At 40.6% G+C, this 16,213-nt stretch overlaps 1 protein-coding gene across 7 annotated transcripts in view; it reads right to left on the bottom strand.

Annotated features, from left to right (window-relative positions):
* The window catches only part of PRICKLE2 (prickle planar cell polarity protein 2), a 395,296-nt gene that overhangs the window by 104,165 nt on the left and 274,918 nt on the right, over positions 1-16,213 (bottom strand). For all 7 annotated transcript variants that reach the window (XM_074404501.1, XM_010350916.3, XM_010350915.3 and 4 more), the window contains one exon: positions 14,588-14,771. In XM_074404501.1, the coding sequence (XP_074260602.1) occupies positions 14,588-14,771 (184 nt within the window). The remainder of the gene's footprint in view (positions 1-14,587; positions 14,772-16,213) is intronic.

Genomic DNA, 16,213 nt, shown 5'->3' on the forward strand with positions numbered 1-16,213 from the left:
CTGCCTCAGTCTCCTGAGTAGCTGGGATTACAGGACCTCGTGATCCATCCGCCTCAGCCTCCCAAAGTGCTGGGATTATAGGCGTGAGCCACCGCGCCTGGCCCCTGGTTGCCTTTCTAAGGCTATGATACTTGAAATAATTTACAGAATGATGGAAGAAAAAGGAGATTAGAAAAAAGGCCCAAATGTTAGGGCCTACATGTTAGGCAGAGATTAATTGTTCACAATCTTGATCATCAATCCTGAGAAAATAATTATCCTCTCACTGGATCTAGGGAGGATGGAGACACCACCTCTTTTTCCTAACACCCTTTAGCAAGAGACAGAAAGGTTTCTCCGGACCCCAGGACTGTAGGGAAGTTAATGTTTACCTACACCCCTAGGCTGCTGCTAAAATTTTTGGTATCTTTCAGTAAGTTAGGAAAAGATAGCCTCCCAACTAAGAATTAGAAACAATCAGTCCCCAAGATAGATTATCTGATAAAAGTAATGGCAAAAACATCAATTGCTTTTGTACCACTCTAATAAACTGCCATAGCAATAACAATTACAACCACCATTTACTGGGTGCCAACTACATGTTAGACACTGTCCTTGGGAGCTTAGAGATTATAAAATAAGCCAGTCTGTGGAACTGATTTTGTTAATGCTATATATCTGGATGTTGATGCATTTCTACCCCAAATGTCCTTTTCATTGTGGATGATTAATACTGAGCAGTTCTTTCTGACAAATGTCTTGGCAAAAGACTTAGTTACTTCCTGAGGCAACTGATGAGACCTTAAGAAGCCTCCACCATTGGCATGGGAGGAAGCCTGCCTTCCTGTTTGCTAAAGAGCAACTTCATTCATTCATTTATTCAATCACTTTATTGAGGCATCAACATATAATAAATCACATGTAATAAGTTTCAGTGTATTTATATACCCATGACAGCATCAACGTAATCATGACAGCAAATGTACCTATCACTCCCAGAACTCTCCTCGGTCCTTTTGCCATTCCTGCTACTCATTTCCCCATCCCAAAGTAACCAGTGATCTGCTTTCTGTCACTATAGATTAGTTTGCATCTTCTAGAGTTTTATATGATTGGAATTGTACAGTGTGTACTATTTTGCTTGGCTTTTTTCATTTAGAATAATGATTCTGAGATTCTGATTCATGTTGCATAGATCAATAGTTCACTCACTTTTATTGTAAAGTGGTAGTATACTACATGGATATAAGATGTTTATCCATTCACCTGTTGATAGAATTTGAGTTATTTCCAATTTTTGACTATGGAAAAGAAAACTAAAGACAGCCACTTTAAAACCCCAAATGCTTAAGGCATTGTTTCATTTAATTCTCACAGCTATGCTATAGTTAAGTACTGACATGCTTATTTTTCAGAAGATGAGATGAAATCTCAGGGAGGTGAATTAACTTGGCCAATGTTGGAAAGCAGAATAGCTAAAATTTGAACACAGAGCTAGTTATCATCAAAGCCTGGACCCTCAAACACTTATGAGCCCAGACAGATAGGTACTCAAAAGACAGAGGCCATTGGAGATCAGCACAAAGCCTGATGTCTGCATGGGTCTTCCATGAGACACTTTCTACGTCTACCTGTGTGTGGCTCCAGGCTACACCAAGCAACATATAAAGACTAGTGTTAGAAAGCTCCAGTTTTTTATCGGACCTGGAAAACTGCCATACTGAAATCACACCCATACTAGCAGCTTGCACATATGGGTACTTGATAAACAACTGTTGAACGAATAAATGGCTGAATGAACAAAAGAATGGATGAATGCACAGGCAGACAAATAGACTGAGGAAGGAAGTTAGATACTTGTTGATTTGGTGGTGGATTAATTCCAATTTTCCCATGATATTCCTAAATTATCTCCTGTGTTATAAGGCAGAGGAGATCATCTTGATAGTACATAGACTCTCACACCAGGTTATGGTGTAGACTGCCCAGTCAGCAGAAAGGGTGTGCAGCTGTGAACTTAATGCAGGAAGTCTAAGTCAGAGGCCAAGTCCCAAACTTTAGGACCCCAGAGTGAATTTACTGTAAAGTTTGGAGACATCTGTCTTGAAAGCTAGAACTCCAACTGCAGGTCTCTCCTCCCACATTTGCAAATGAGCGTTGGCCTCTCCAGTTCTCATATTCTGCGAGCCTTGACAAGTTCCTGCTGGTGGAATCTGGCCACAGTGCTGCTGACTTCATCTGGCACAGGCTCTAAAGCCTGGGAACCCAGGTTCTAGTCCCAACTCTGACAGGTCCATTGAAAACAAGTTTATTAACAGGCAGTTTTACTGAAAGCTACACACACAGGCATATTTCCCATTGTCATCCTATGACATCAGCGTATTTCTGGAGCCAAGATAAACACAGAATTATTCATGTGACTGGCTTTCCGAGAACAGTGAGGTGGACTCCTTTGAAGCCTCCTCCTGCCTCCTTCTTCCCTCCCTTCCCAACTCATCTCTTAAACTGCATCGAAAACATTGAGAGGAGTGACAGTGAAGGCTAACTAGGAGATGCAGCTTAGGGGGAATTTAATCCAATTCAGTTGGAGAGGCATGCATCTCCCTGCACCATGAAAAATTCCATTTTGATCTCAGCATGTGCTGATGGAGTAATGAAATAAAGACAAGACTCTGCAAATGGCTGGTGAGTCTAATGATGGTTTTTATGGGGGTTTTAGAAGGGCTATTAGATTGTGCATTCCTCCCCTATAAGCCAAAACCACCCAGCAGACCTTGAGAGATGAACCATTTTGTCATTCTTCTCTCCCTTCCCCAGCATCTGCCAGCCTCTGTCCCTCTCGGTATAAATAGCTTCTCACATAAAAGAGCACACTGTCAGTAGGCTGAAAGCTAACGGTAAAGCTGGACGCCTGGCACTGTGGCCCTAGCTGGGTGGCAGTGAGTCACAGCTGTATAATTCATGGTCCTGCAGTAAAGGAGACCAGCACATACTCTAGGTTAACAGGCCAGAAAGGGAGCTGAAGAAACAGGGCCAGTCAAAGACTTGTAAAAGCATCTTGAGTTTTCCTTTAACAATCAGCCTTGTATTTGGGGGATATCCAGGGCATGTCAGTCAAAGGCAAGAAGCCAGGAATGGGATGGGGTAGCTTCTGGGGCACACCCTCCATTACTATCTGCATGCAAAGCTGCTTCATTGTCATAGAGATTCAAATAATGATTCTGATGAGAACAGCAGCTACCATTTGCTGAGGACCTATTTTGCGTCTGCCTTCTCCTAGGATCCTTACAGAAATGAATTCACTTCTTCTGTGTTAGCTACTTTGGACTTTGGCAGAAGCATCTCTGTTTAATAGTGGAGAAAACTGATACTCAAGATGCTCGAGGTTATAGAATTAATAAGTGACAGAGTCAAAATGTGGCATCATCTATTTCCAGCAATGTGACTTTTCCATTAGCCAACGGTAATGGTTCTTAAACTTTGTCATTCATGCGAAACACCTAAAAAGCTTTGTTGAAACAGATTGCTGGGCCCCAGAACTAAAAAGTTCTGTTTTTTTAGGTCTAGGGCAAGTCCCAAAGGTCTACATTTATCAAGTTCCCAGGTGATACTAGTGCTGCTGGTATGGGGACCTCATTTTGAAAACCACTGGATAAGGCAGACCAAATCTGGGTAATCAAACCATCATCCTATACAATGACTCAGCTCAAATGTCACTTTTGCAGAGAAGCTTTTCTTAGCCATCCAATGTAAAATAGATAGATTCTCTAAACCAGGGGTCTGTGTTTCAAATCAGGGCCCCTTCCTGTTTTCGTAGGTAAACTTTCATTGTCACATGGCCACGCCCATTTGTTCACCTATTGTCCATGACTGCTTTCGCATTACAACATCAGAGCTGGGTATCTGCCACTGAGACTGTGTAATCCATGAAGCCTATATTTACTATCTAGATATTTACAAAGTCCATCAACTTCTTGCTCTAGATCACATCACCCTTTTGTATTGCTTTGCTAATAGACATCACTCTCTGAATGTGTCTTGTTATTCTTCTATTAAGTTGTTCTCATACTTCACAAAACCATCAGCTCCACAAAGGCAGCAGTACTTGTTTGCCTGTTCACAGTTGTCCCCTAGTGCCTAGGAAAGTGCTTGGCATATAGTTGGCACTTAATAAGTATTTGCTGAATGAATGTCACTATTGAGTTCCCAGGTATGTGACGCTGTCTGTACCAGGAACATGAAAGCCCCTGGAGGAAGTACAGTAAAGCCAGGCTAAGATAGTGAGAAGAGACAAAGATAAACAGAGATTGTTGATGGGGGAAAGAAATCCTGAAGGCAGGGCCATGCTGCTTCCTGCAGTGTGGGGAAACTGGAGGTGGGGAAAAGATGAATTCCTTAGTCACCAAGGTTGACCTCAGATTAGGAGCAATTCCCCACCCCGAAGAATGAAAGAGCCTGTATGACTCATGATGCTCCCCTCCTCCAACTCATACCAAGTCTGCTTTCTTGGATCTGATTCCCTGAGTGGAGCAATGTGCAAGCTCTTCACTGTGGATCAGGAAGGGGTGGAGAAGGAAGAGCCTACCTGGATATTGCAGTCAGACAGATAGCTGGTGTAAGTCCTGGCTCTGTCCCTCACTGACTGTGGCATCTTGGTCAAGTTTCTGATCCTGTGACCCTCCACGATTTCAATGGAGAAACAGGATTTTGTACCAAGGATTAAATGAGATTGTTTATTCATGTAAACCCTGTTTATTAAATGGCTAGTATGTGCCCAGCATTATTTCTGGCACTGAGCATAGAGTGGCGAATAAGGCAACGTCCGTCTCTATCTAACAGACTCTCATTTTGGAAGGTAGTATGGACACAAATAAATGTATGTAGAGTACTTGCTATGAATTTAACATATGGAAGATGTTACTTCTGTACGCAAACGGGGTCTCTCTGTTGCCCTATCTGCACCTGGGGCAGAAACATCAAGGGGTTGGGTGATCGAGCCCCTCCAATTTCCCAGGGGCAAGGAAGGTAGTGGGACTGTTCCACCTTCACATCCAGGGATGCCTTGGCAAGCACTGAGTACGGCATGGGCTCCATTCATTCTCCCCAAATAGTCTTCCAACACTCTCCCCAAATTCTTTGTACACAAAGTTGGTACTGATTTTATTTCACTTCTGAGTTTCAGTCCAACAAATACGTTAACTTCTGTAACAAATGAGATCTCCGCATAGTAGGCTCCTTCAGCAGCAGCTCAAATACTGCCTCCCCAGAGATGCCGTACCTGCCCCATCAGGCTAAATAAGCCAATCCTCCCAGCACCCTGGTCCACATCCATGATCTCAGAAGCACCCAGGAAAATGTCTGACACATGTAAGAGTTTTCTAAATATTTACATCCCTGTTCTTAACATCGCTGTGCTTTTTCTTTTTTTTTTTTTTTTTTGAAAAATCACAACCTAAAATTATCTTACTTGTTTTCTAATTATTTGCCTTTACTCTTCAGCTAAAACCTTAAGTCTCTTGTTTATGGTTTTGTTCCCAGTGACCAGAGCACTGCCTGACACATAGTAGGTATACAATATCCTTAAATAGGTGAATGAGTTGACAAAAAAGCCTGGTGGTCATCTCCTTTTCACCCAACTTTCTAGCGTGCTCTCAGATTCATTCCTTGGACGCTCATAGGGAAAATCAAGTGAAATCCTGCCAAGTAGCCTATAGCCCAGCAATTAGAGACAGGTACTAACAAGGTTCCGACCGGCACAGAGGCCAAATCAAGGAGCCTCTGCTGACCTGTTGATCCCCCAAGGGAGATGTGTAGAATATTCTTCTTTGAGGGAAGACTCCCTTTGCACTCTGAGAAGCCTACAGAAAATTCCCCAAGGACTCATTCATCCCAGGCCTGAGGACTGTGATGATGCAGGAGATCTCAGGCACCAAGGAAGGTGGGTGGCAGAGCTCAGTACTTCAGCAGATAGCCCCAAAGCCTGCTTGGGGCATTAGAGAATTCAGAATCAAGAGGCTCCATCTGGGGCCCTGAATAACTTCCTCAGGTTTGTAGAGCCAGAGAACTTCACTGGGACACACTTGTATCTTTATAACAATCCCACAGCAGAAGGCCTGGGCAACAGAAAGGTTCCCATATTGGCAGAATTCAAACTTACTTTATGAAAAGCTTCCGAGAAGGCTGAGAAGGACTCTAGGATTCCTACAAACCCTATGCTTAACTCACCTTCTCCATCTCCACCTAACTTCCCTCTTTTCCAGAAGCCAAACGTTCCTTCTGCTGCTCTTTGTGCTGGCTCAGGGCAAAAGTAATTAGTTAGTCACATACTACTGTTTCACAAGAAAGGTGAGAAGAAAACAACTGACTTATTGAGCAACTTCTATGTGCAGACAGAGGGCCAGGAGCATTACAAGCAGTCTCTCATCCATGGCCAGATCAGCCCTATGATCTCCAGGTCTAATAGTATTGGCTTCAAAGTCAGGTTGTCTGAGATTGTATCTGTTTCTGCTACTCATTAGCTGTGTGATCTTGGGCAAGTTATTTAAATTCTCTGAGCCTTGCTTTTTACTCACTCTACAATGGAGACAGGAAGAGTAATCAACAAATAAGGTGGGTTGAGTATTAAATGGGATAATGCATGCAAAGTGTTAAAAATGATGGTGGACCCATGGCAAGTGTTCAATGAAAGTTTAATAATTTTTCCGTCATCATCGTCATCTCCATCAAGAGGAAACTGAGGGTCCCAGAGACTGAATAACTTTATTGTGGTCAGAAAGTGATGGAGCAGCAGACAGATTTGCCTGACTCCAGAAGCAAAGGTCCTCCCACTGGGCCATGCTGTTTCCTCCTCACGCCATGGATCCTGCTGGGCTCCCCAGGTTTGGATTGGGACACAAATGATACCTGGGTTTGGATACACAGTGGGCTTCTGCCAGACCCACTGCTTCTCCCACCCTGCTCCAGACCCAGAGACTTGGAGTTGGAGCTGCCTCAGATTTGTTAAGTGCAGCCCTTGGCAAGATGTCACCCTCTCTGGCCTTTTTGCAACCTAAGAAAACTCTGGGGCCAGGTGCAGTGGCTCATGGCTGTAATCCCAGCACTTTGGGAGGCTGAGGTTGGTGGATCATGAGGTCGGGCATTCGAGACCAGTCTGGCCAACATAGTGAAACCCTGTCTCTACTAAAAATATAAAAAATTAGCTGGGCGTGGGGGTAGGAGCCTGTAATCCCAGCTACTCAGGAGTTGAGGCAGGATAATCGCTTGATCCTGGGAGGCAGAGGTTGCAGTGAGCCAAAGGTTGCAGTGAGCCGATATCGTGCCACTGCACTCCAGCCCGGGCAACAGTGTGAGACTCTGACTCAAAAAATAAATAAATAAATAAAAACCCAAAAAACTCTATAGCAGTTGGTTGGTTAGGGGAATCTGCTTAGAATACAAATCTTTAGGAGCAGCTGAGGGAATGGAAATAATTGATATGGAATAATCCTTTATGTTGAAAATAATGCCACAGGCTTTCATCTCTTCGGTGTGATGTGACCCTGAACATTTCTGGTTCTGCAGAGGACCCCTGTTATTGGCCTGTCTCTTAACAAATGTTTGCTGGGTGCTGGCCATGTGTCAGGCACTGTGCTAGGTGCTGGGAGGATTCCTAAAGAACAAAGCAGGCAAGATTCCTGCCCTCTTGGACCTTAACGCAAAGTAGGGAAGCCAAATATTAAACAAATAATTATACCAATAAGTATCTAATTACATTTTATAAGTATTAATAACAAAAATTGCAGGGTTTGCTACAAAGCCTGTAACTGAGGACTTAATCTTGTATTAGGGGCTACCCAAAGTTGTTCTTTGAGGAGATTCATTTAATCTGACATCTGATGGAGAATAATAGTCACTAAAGTAAAAGCCAAATAAAATTCTTTAATTCTATATACTCCCAATAGAGATATTCTAGAGTTTCACAGGGCTCAAATCCAACTAATTCACCCCTATCTCTGGGTAGTACTGGATGTCCTATTTTACCACTTAGGAGACAATGCTTTGGAAAGCCAACAACTAGGCAATTACACTTGGTATCTATTCTTTATCCTTCCTGCGACAGTTTGAAGCAAAAGTTCAGTGTTCTTCATGAGTGATCTAATTGCAACTTATTCTGTGCTAAAACACAGTTAAGGTCAAATTACTAACCTTTGGAGATATTCATATTTGAGAACCCTCCATGAACACTTGGGAGTATCCAAAACATCAATGAAAAACACATCCACTCGAGAGAAGCAATCTGATGGCCTCTTTCAGAATTTCAGCGATGAGGAGAACTAATACAAAATCCATGCACCCAATGAAAGCTATTCACCCACAAGGCATGCCCATTATGACCTTCTTGGAGGATAGTGAAGCATCATCAATCTAAAGCCTTAGAGAAGTGTACACATGACCACCACACCTCCAGAAATTGTGCTTACGGAGAGGAGCAGGCACATGTGTAAAACGCATAAGGGTAGCTGCTGCTGTCTTATAATACAGAGGAAAACTGCCAATAGTTACAAGTGGTCAAAACTAAACCCTCAGCTCCATGGTGCTCAATGATGGTACTCTTGGCATTTGGGAGGGGCCCATTCTCCTTTGCGTGGGATCATACTGTACTTTTTGGGATGCTTAGCATCTCGAAGCCCCGCCCATAGGTTAGTAGAGTCCCCCAATCATTTAGATAGTAATTGCTGCCTCCCAAACATACATTTCCAAATGCCCTGTAGAGGTAGTGATACCACTCCAGGTTAGAACCTACCAATAGAAAACTACTTAACCATTATAAAGGATAATCCAGATCAAAATATACTGATGCAGAAAAGTGTTCACAATACATGACCTAGAAAAAACAAGTCACTATAAGTGGAGAGCATCATCATATTTTTGTTTAAAAGCAAAAATGTACTCCTCCATACCTAGAAATTTGAATATAGAGGCCAATACACTTTGGGTGTGTCCCCAAACCAAATCTCATCTTGAATTCCCCTGTGCTGTGGGAGGGACCTGGTGAGAGATAACTGAATCATGGGGGCAGGTTTTTCCCATGCTAGTCTCGTGATAGAAAGTCTTACGAGATCTGATGGTTATTATAAGGGGGAGTTTTTCTGCAAAAGCTCTGTTTGCCTGTTGACACCCATGTAAGATGGGACTTGCTCCCCCTTGCCTTCCAGCATGAGTGTGAGCCTTCCCCAGTCACATGGAACTATAAGTCCAATTAAACCTCTTTCTTTTGTAAATTGCCCAGTCTTGGGTATGTCTTTATCATAAGTGTGACAGTGGACTAACACACAGGTAAAAAGGTTGAAACACAACTTTCCTTGGTTGATGGAATTATAAGTGATATTTATTTGCTTTCCTAGATGTCTCACGTTTTCTTTTCCTTTTTAACGAACAAGTTTTCCTTTTATAAAAGAGGAAAAAGTTGTTTTGGGTTTGGAGAACAAAAAGATGACCCTCCATGGCCAGCTGGTTATGCAACTCCAATTCTCACTATGATTTAGCAAAGATGGCAGGATCTGCCTCAGGGAGCCCCAGCCTCTGCTCAAGCAGCGTGAGAGCCCCACCTTTTCACTTTGCTCAGTACCTGACCATGTACCAAGGGAGCCGCTGTTCCAAGCTGGAACTAGAGCATGGTAGGTGCTCAACAACTATTTGCTAAATTGAGTCATCCTTTTTTTGTTTTTGTCTTGATTGGGCCAGAATTCTGCTAAGATAGGCTCCAGCTTTTAACATCACTTTCACCAGTGGTTCTCCTGTTCCGCAAGAACATTGGGTAATATCTGGAGACATGTTTGATCACCTCAAGTGGGAAGTGCTTTTGGTAGATAGTGGGTAGAGGCCACGGATGCTGCTAAGCACCCTACACAATGCAGAGGACAGTCACCACAGCAAAGAATTATCCTGTCCAGAATGTCAATAGTGCTGAAGCTGAGAAAAGCTGAGAAATCCTCTTCACCATTTGGCCTTCTTATAGCTTCTTAATTATTTTCTAAGTTCTTACTTTAATATTATCTACTGTAAATATATCATCCTAGCATCTCAAAGAGAAAGGGTATACACTATTCACTGTTGGAATTTGAAATTGAAGCCTTAAAAATGGCTTCAGACCAGGCACAGTAGCCCACACCTGTAATCTCAGCACTTTGGGAGAATTGCTTGAAGTCAGGACTTCAAGACCAGCCTGGGCAACATAATGAGACCCCCAACTCTCCAAAAAAAGAAAAGAAAAAAAAAAACTTTACAAAAATTAGCTGGGTGTGGTAGTGTGTGCCTGTAGTTTCAGCTACTTAGGATTGAAGCTAGAGGGTTCCCTTAAGCCCAGGAATTCAAGGTTGCAGTGAGCTGTGATCTCACAACTGCACTCCAGCCTGAGTGGCAGCAAAAGCCTGTCTCTTAAAAAAAATGACTTCAGAAGGTCAACTAGGGGCAGATTCCAGCCCTCTGTTCTGCTACCATGAGCTCTCCGGATGACATTAAACGCCTTATTTGGAGTGAGCAGAGGCAAAAGATCTGAATAACTTCTCTGATTAGTTTTCAGTTCAGTCATTAGAGATTACAAGATAAATGCCTTTCCTTTCTGGCATCATCTGTTATATCTATTTTCACACTGTTTTTAAAAGGTCGGGTTTTACAGCTAGTGAATTTTTATGAAATTAAATGCCCATATTCAAGAACACTTCCCAAAAAGCGAGGTGACTATAGTTTGCGTTATATTCAATTGAAGGCATTTCTCAGAAGAAATAGAGTAAGTAAGAATATCACCTGAAGGTATATTACCAGCCCACGACCTGGGAGGGAAATGAAAGGTTTCTAACAAAAATGAAAGTACATTACTCTCAACTCTAACTAGTCTGTAATATTTTGCTTCCAGGACAAAGCATTATTATATTCACTGTAACTTCTCTTGATAGAAAAATAGACTTTCTCAGACAACTAATAGAATATTAAACATCAGAATTTTTATTAGTGATTAGGGCATTTAGGAACTCAAATTTTTCTTACAGAATGGTAAACAGCTTTCTAAAAAAACCTTTAAATTCAAAAGCAGTGCTGTATGTAATAGACTTTAAAAGACCTAATTTAAAAATTTGAAGCCTATTTCTTCCATGCAATATGATCCCTTCGAACACTGTTAATATAGACTCATTTTATTAGGCAGCTATAGAATTCTTCAAATGACTTGAGAAGATTTTTCTCTCTCTGTAGAGCTATTTCCTTTTCTAATCATCTGTGTCATAAAGATTTGAGTAAGTGTAAGAAATAGGGAAAACGACCCAAAGAACAACAGAATTATTAGCGATGGGACTACCCTTTCATTTGACAGAATTCAAATGGCTTGTTTAATGGCACTATTAAGTTTCTTTCAAAACAAATCAAAGAAATTTAAGATTTAGGCTTCCTAAAGACAGTCATTTTTGGATGAGTCAAGGGACCTCCAAAAATACTATTAGTACTCACTTTTGAAATCATAAATTTAATCAAAACCCTAGCTTCTGCAATTGTCAGTTTTCTTGGGTCAATATGAGTTGAAAGTTTCCTCTGAATATCCATTTCATAGAATGATGTTTAATGGTCTTAGAGAAGGCTCTATGTAAGCAGGAAACTGACAAAACCTTAACCTTGGAAAATTCAGAGCCCAATTGAGCAGGAAGCAATGTCCTTCAGGTGAACAAAAGAACAATGGGCAGCTTAGAAGTTGTTGGAAATTAGGTTAGCAAGAAAATGAAACAAGCTCACAGGTGTACCTAAGTATGAAAATGCATTGTTCAACTGTAGAGTGGCAATGTCAAACAAAGTTATTCAGTCAGCCACTACCTGAGTGTCTAAACAAACTCAAACACTCTCATTCTTCTTAATCTAATTATATAATAATAAAATCTTTACTAAAACAGAAGAAACATGTAACTTCAACTCACAAATGGAAAAAAGCACTTCTTTCTTCTTGTTAATAACCCAACAGAGAATTACCTTCAATTCTCATGGAGATTATTTTCTGAGAGTGTTTCTATTCTAAGACATTTTCTCCCCTGTAGTGAGAATTAGAAGAGAGATCACAAAACTCAAGTGCCTGTAGGGTTTAGGAAGGTAACACAAAAGGATAAAACGGACTTTGTAGGGACTGGGATGATTTGGTATGATCAGATTTTGTCTAAAAGAGATGGCCATCACTCAACTCCAGCCAATTGTATCCTTCCACGAATGAGATTCCAGATCTTCAAATTTTTAAGACATACATATAAACTTTTACATGAAAAATCTCTAACTTTGAAATACTAGTAACGAATTAAATTTTAAAACAGTACCTTGCTGGCTAAACAAATCCTGTGTCCCTGATCTCATCTGTCAATTTGCAACTTCAAAATTAGATGAAAATGAGCAATTGTTAATCAATGACATTATATTAGTATCACTACTCTTAAGTTGTTGGTGAATTCTTGGGTTCTCCTTAATTATGAAGAATTCTCTCTATCCAGTCTGTCACTGATGGGGATTTAGGTTGATGCCATGTCTTTACTATATGAATAGTGCTTCAATGAATATAACATGTGCATGTGTCTTTATAATAGAAAGATTTATATTCCTTTGGGTCTATAACCAGTAATGGGATTGCTGGGTCAAATGGTATTAATGTTTTTAAATCTTTGAGGAATTGTCACACTGTCTTCCACAGTGGCTGAACTCATTTATGCGTTTACCAACAATGTATAAGCATTCTTTTATCTCCGCAACCTCATTAGCATCTGCTATTTTTTTGACTCTTTAATAATGGCCATTCTGACTGGTGTGGGATGGTATCTCACTGTGGTTTTGATTTCCATTTCTCTAATGATCAGTGATGTTGAGCTTTTTTTCATATGCTTGTTGGCCTCATGCATACCTTCTTTTGAAAAGCATCTGTTCATGTCATTTGCCCACTTTTGATGTTTTTTTTTTTTCTTGTAAATTTAAGTTCCTTATAGCATCTAGATATTTGACTCATATACACAATGGAATACTACGTAGTCACAAAAAAAGCACAAGATCATATCCTTTGCAGGAATATGTATAGAGTTGGAGGCCATTGCCCTTAGCAAATGAAAGGAGAAACAAAACCAAATACTCCATGTTCTCATGCAGTGGGAGCTAAATGATGAGAACACAGGGACACAGAGTGGGGAACGACACACACTGGGCCCTATCAGAAAGTACAGGCTGGGAGGAGGGAGAGGGTCGGGAAAAATAACTAATGGGTACTAGGCTTAATATCTGGGTGATGAAATAATCTGTACAATAAACTCCCATGACAAAAGTTTATCTGTGTGACAAACCTGCACATGTACCCATGAACTGAAAATAAAAGTTAAAAAAAATCTTAACAAAAAAGAATTTTCTCTAAAAGCATTATCACACCTAAAGTTCCTGAGTTAAAATTTCAATGGCTGTTTAAGCTCTAAAACGTGTTGACAGACACAGAGAAGATGTCCTGAGAAAGAAATTTTATGTGTCAGAGGAAGTCAACAGTGTTCAAACACTTAAGATTCTGGCACTTCAGATTCTCACAGGAAAGATAATGGAAATACCGAGTTTATAAAAGAGCTTCTTAAATGACATGGGGCTGGTAGAGGAGAAAATTTTAAGTACCAACAAATACAAAAAAAGAGGCTGTATGTCACTGAGAAAAATGTGGTATACCTTCCTTTACATGAAAAATACCTAATTTAAAAGTATTAGTAGTTAATTTTTTTTTTTTTTTTAGTCTTGCTCAGTTGTATAGGCTGGAGTGCAGTGGTGAGACCTTGACTCACTACAACCTCTGCCTCCCAGGCTTAATCAGTTCTCTGCCCCAGCCTCCCGAGTAACTGGGATTATACGCATGTGCTACCATGCCCAGTTAATTTTTGTAGTTTTAGTCGAGATGGGGTTTCACCATCTTGGCCAGGCTGGTCTTGAACTCCTGACCTTGTGACTCAGCCTCCCAAAGTGTTGGGATTATAGGTGTGAGCCACCATGCCTAGCGTAATCAAAAATTTAAATACTATCTTGCTGGTTAAACAAATAATACTTGGGTGGCTGATTTCATCTGCCACAAAGGTCTTTTCTTCAAGTCAACAATGTTTACAGCCTTTGGGTGGTGGTGAGACATTTTGGGAAATGCCAGCATCTTTCTTTGTAAAGTAAGGCCAAAAGCTTAATATTTGAACACAGCATAATCGCTAGGAAGAATAAGGAAAATTCGCCCTTCCTCACTCTTTTTTCTAAACAATCTTACTGTAAAGACTCAGAGCCAATGTAGAACTCTTCTTCTCCACCCTCAAAACCAAGGTTCACTCTCTAATGTTTTAAGGCCAATGTTTCTGAGACGTTTCTAGAGAATCCTGGTAACAGTTAATAATGACAGTACAGAATGAATTAGCAATGAATCACTCCTGGCTCAATTTTATTTCCCTTCATCATTTTCCATTGGGTCCCTGTCATCTTCAACTTGTTTATCTCCACTTCTCTGAATCAGCAAAGTCTACTCTTCCTACAGAACTGAAATGAGGAAAGGCCAGCAAGACAAAGTGAAACACCTAAACTGCCAGCATGCTCCAGTCCAGAATGGTACCTGTTCAGGCTTCAGACCCGGCGGGACCCAGGCATACTCTTCCAAGGCGCAGCCTGAGTCATCATCTGAGGTCGAGTTCCTCTGAAAGTCAAACATGAGTTTGCTGATGGTCTTCTCCATCTCCAGTGGCATCACTGTCACCATGTGCTCCTCCTGGGGACACTTGCAGTGCAGGCAGATCTTCCTGCAGTCAGTAAAGGTGGCAGGTTAGAAAGAAGGAAAAAGAAACCCTTTTTTTTTTTTTTTTCCAAGAGCCCGCCAGTCACCAGCCCTTGGATCCCAAACCGTAAACACATTTCTTGGCAATGGGCTTCAGACAAAGGCATCATGGGCAGTGTTCCAGAACATGCCTGTCTTTGCAGAAGGTGTGGCACACGCATGTGAAAACAGCATGAAAGGTCAGAGGCCACCAGGTAAGCAAGCTAAGGGTGTTTACATGTGGACCCCAGCCTTCTCTTCTAAATCAATACCCCAAGTGGAATGGTAATATAGTTTTTATTTTACTAAGTAGACCATTGGATATGGCCCATTACGACAATTTCCTTGATGGAAACACCAACTAAATATACAAAATACATATGCTAACCAGAAACATTACTTGTATATTTAACAAGTACTGATAACATACTGTTTTTATAAAAGGTTCCTAAGCCCTGGAAAATGGGGAAAAAATGGTTTAAAAATGCAGGTAAAATTTTCTTTAAAGAGAAGAGCAAACATACATATTTTTTTTTTTCTCATGAAACAAATCTGGCCCTAAGATCTCATAGGAAAGACAATTTCACCTCCACTAAAGATCCCTGTGGGTTTGGAATTCTAATTAGAAACCCAAATTTTCCCTATGTTGGTGGGTTTTTTTATATACAAGAAGATCATGCATGTGAATTATTTCAAAGGTAGCAGCCAAAGATAAAAATCTCCCAAACAACATTTCTCTTTTAAGGTTACCATCTGTTCTCTTATCCATAGATACAGAAATGATGAAGCAATAAATATGTTGATGTCAGCAACACAAAAGCATTTCTAGCTTCCACCAATAAAATAGATTAAAAAGAACAGAGGAGGAAAATTTTAAGGAAATAAAATATTTCATGTGTACTCTTTTTTAAATTATTAATTTCAGTAGCACCTTATAAAGGTGATATAAGAACCCAGAATTTTAATCCCCAGATATACCTGAATGTTTTGATAACAGCTTTGTTAAGATACAATGTACATACCATAAAACTCACCATTTTGAAGTGTACAATTCACAGACTTTTAATCCATTTAGAATTATAAATCACCACTGTTTAATTTTATAGCATTTTCATCCTCCAGAAAAAGAAACCCCAGGAGCATTGGCAATTACTTCCCATATCCCCTTGCCCCACAGGCTCTGACAACCATCTATTTTCTGTCTCTATAGTTTTGCCTATTTTGGACATTTCATATAAATGAAATCATATAATATGTGGTCTTTTGAAGTTGGCTTCTTTCATACAGAATGATATTTCAAGGTTCATTCAAGTTGTAGCATGTACCAATCCTTCATTCCCTTTTATTGCTGCATAATATGCCATTATATAGATATACCACATTTTTCATTGATCAGTTGGTAGTCCAAAATAGATTTGGACTATACTA

This window comes from Saimiri boliviensis, chromosome 8 (assembly GCF_048565385.1).
Source record: "Saimiri boliviensis isolate mSaiBol1 chromosome 8, mSaiBol1.pri, whole genome shotgun sequence".
Lineage (NCBI taxonomy): Eukaryota > Metazoa > Chordata > Mammalia > Primates > Cebidae > Saimiri > Saimiri boliviensis.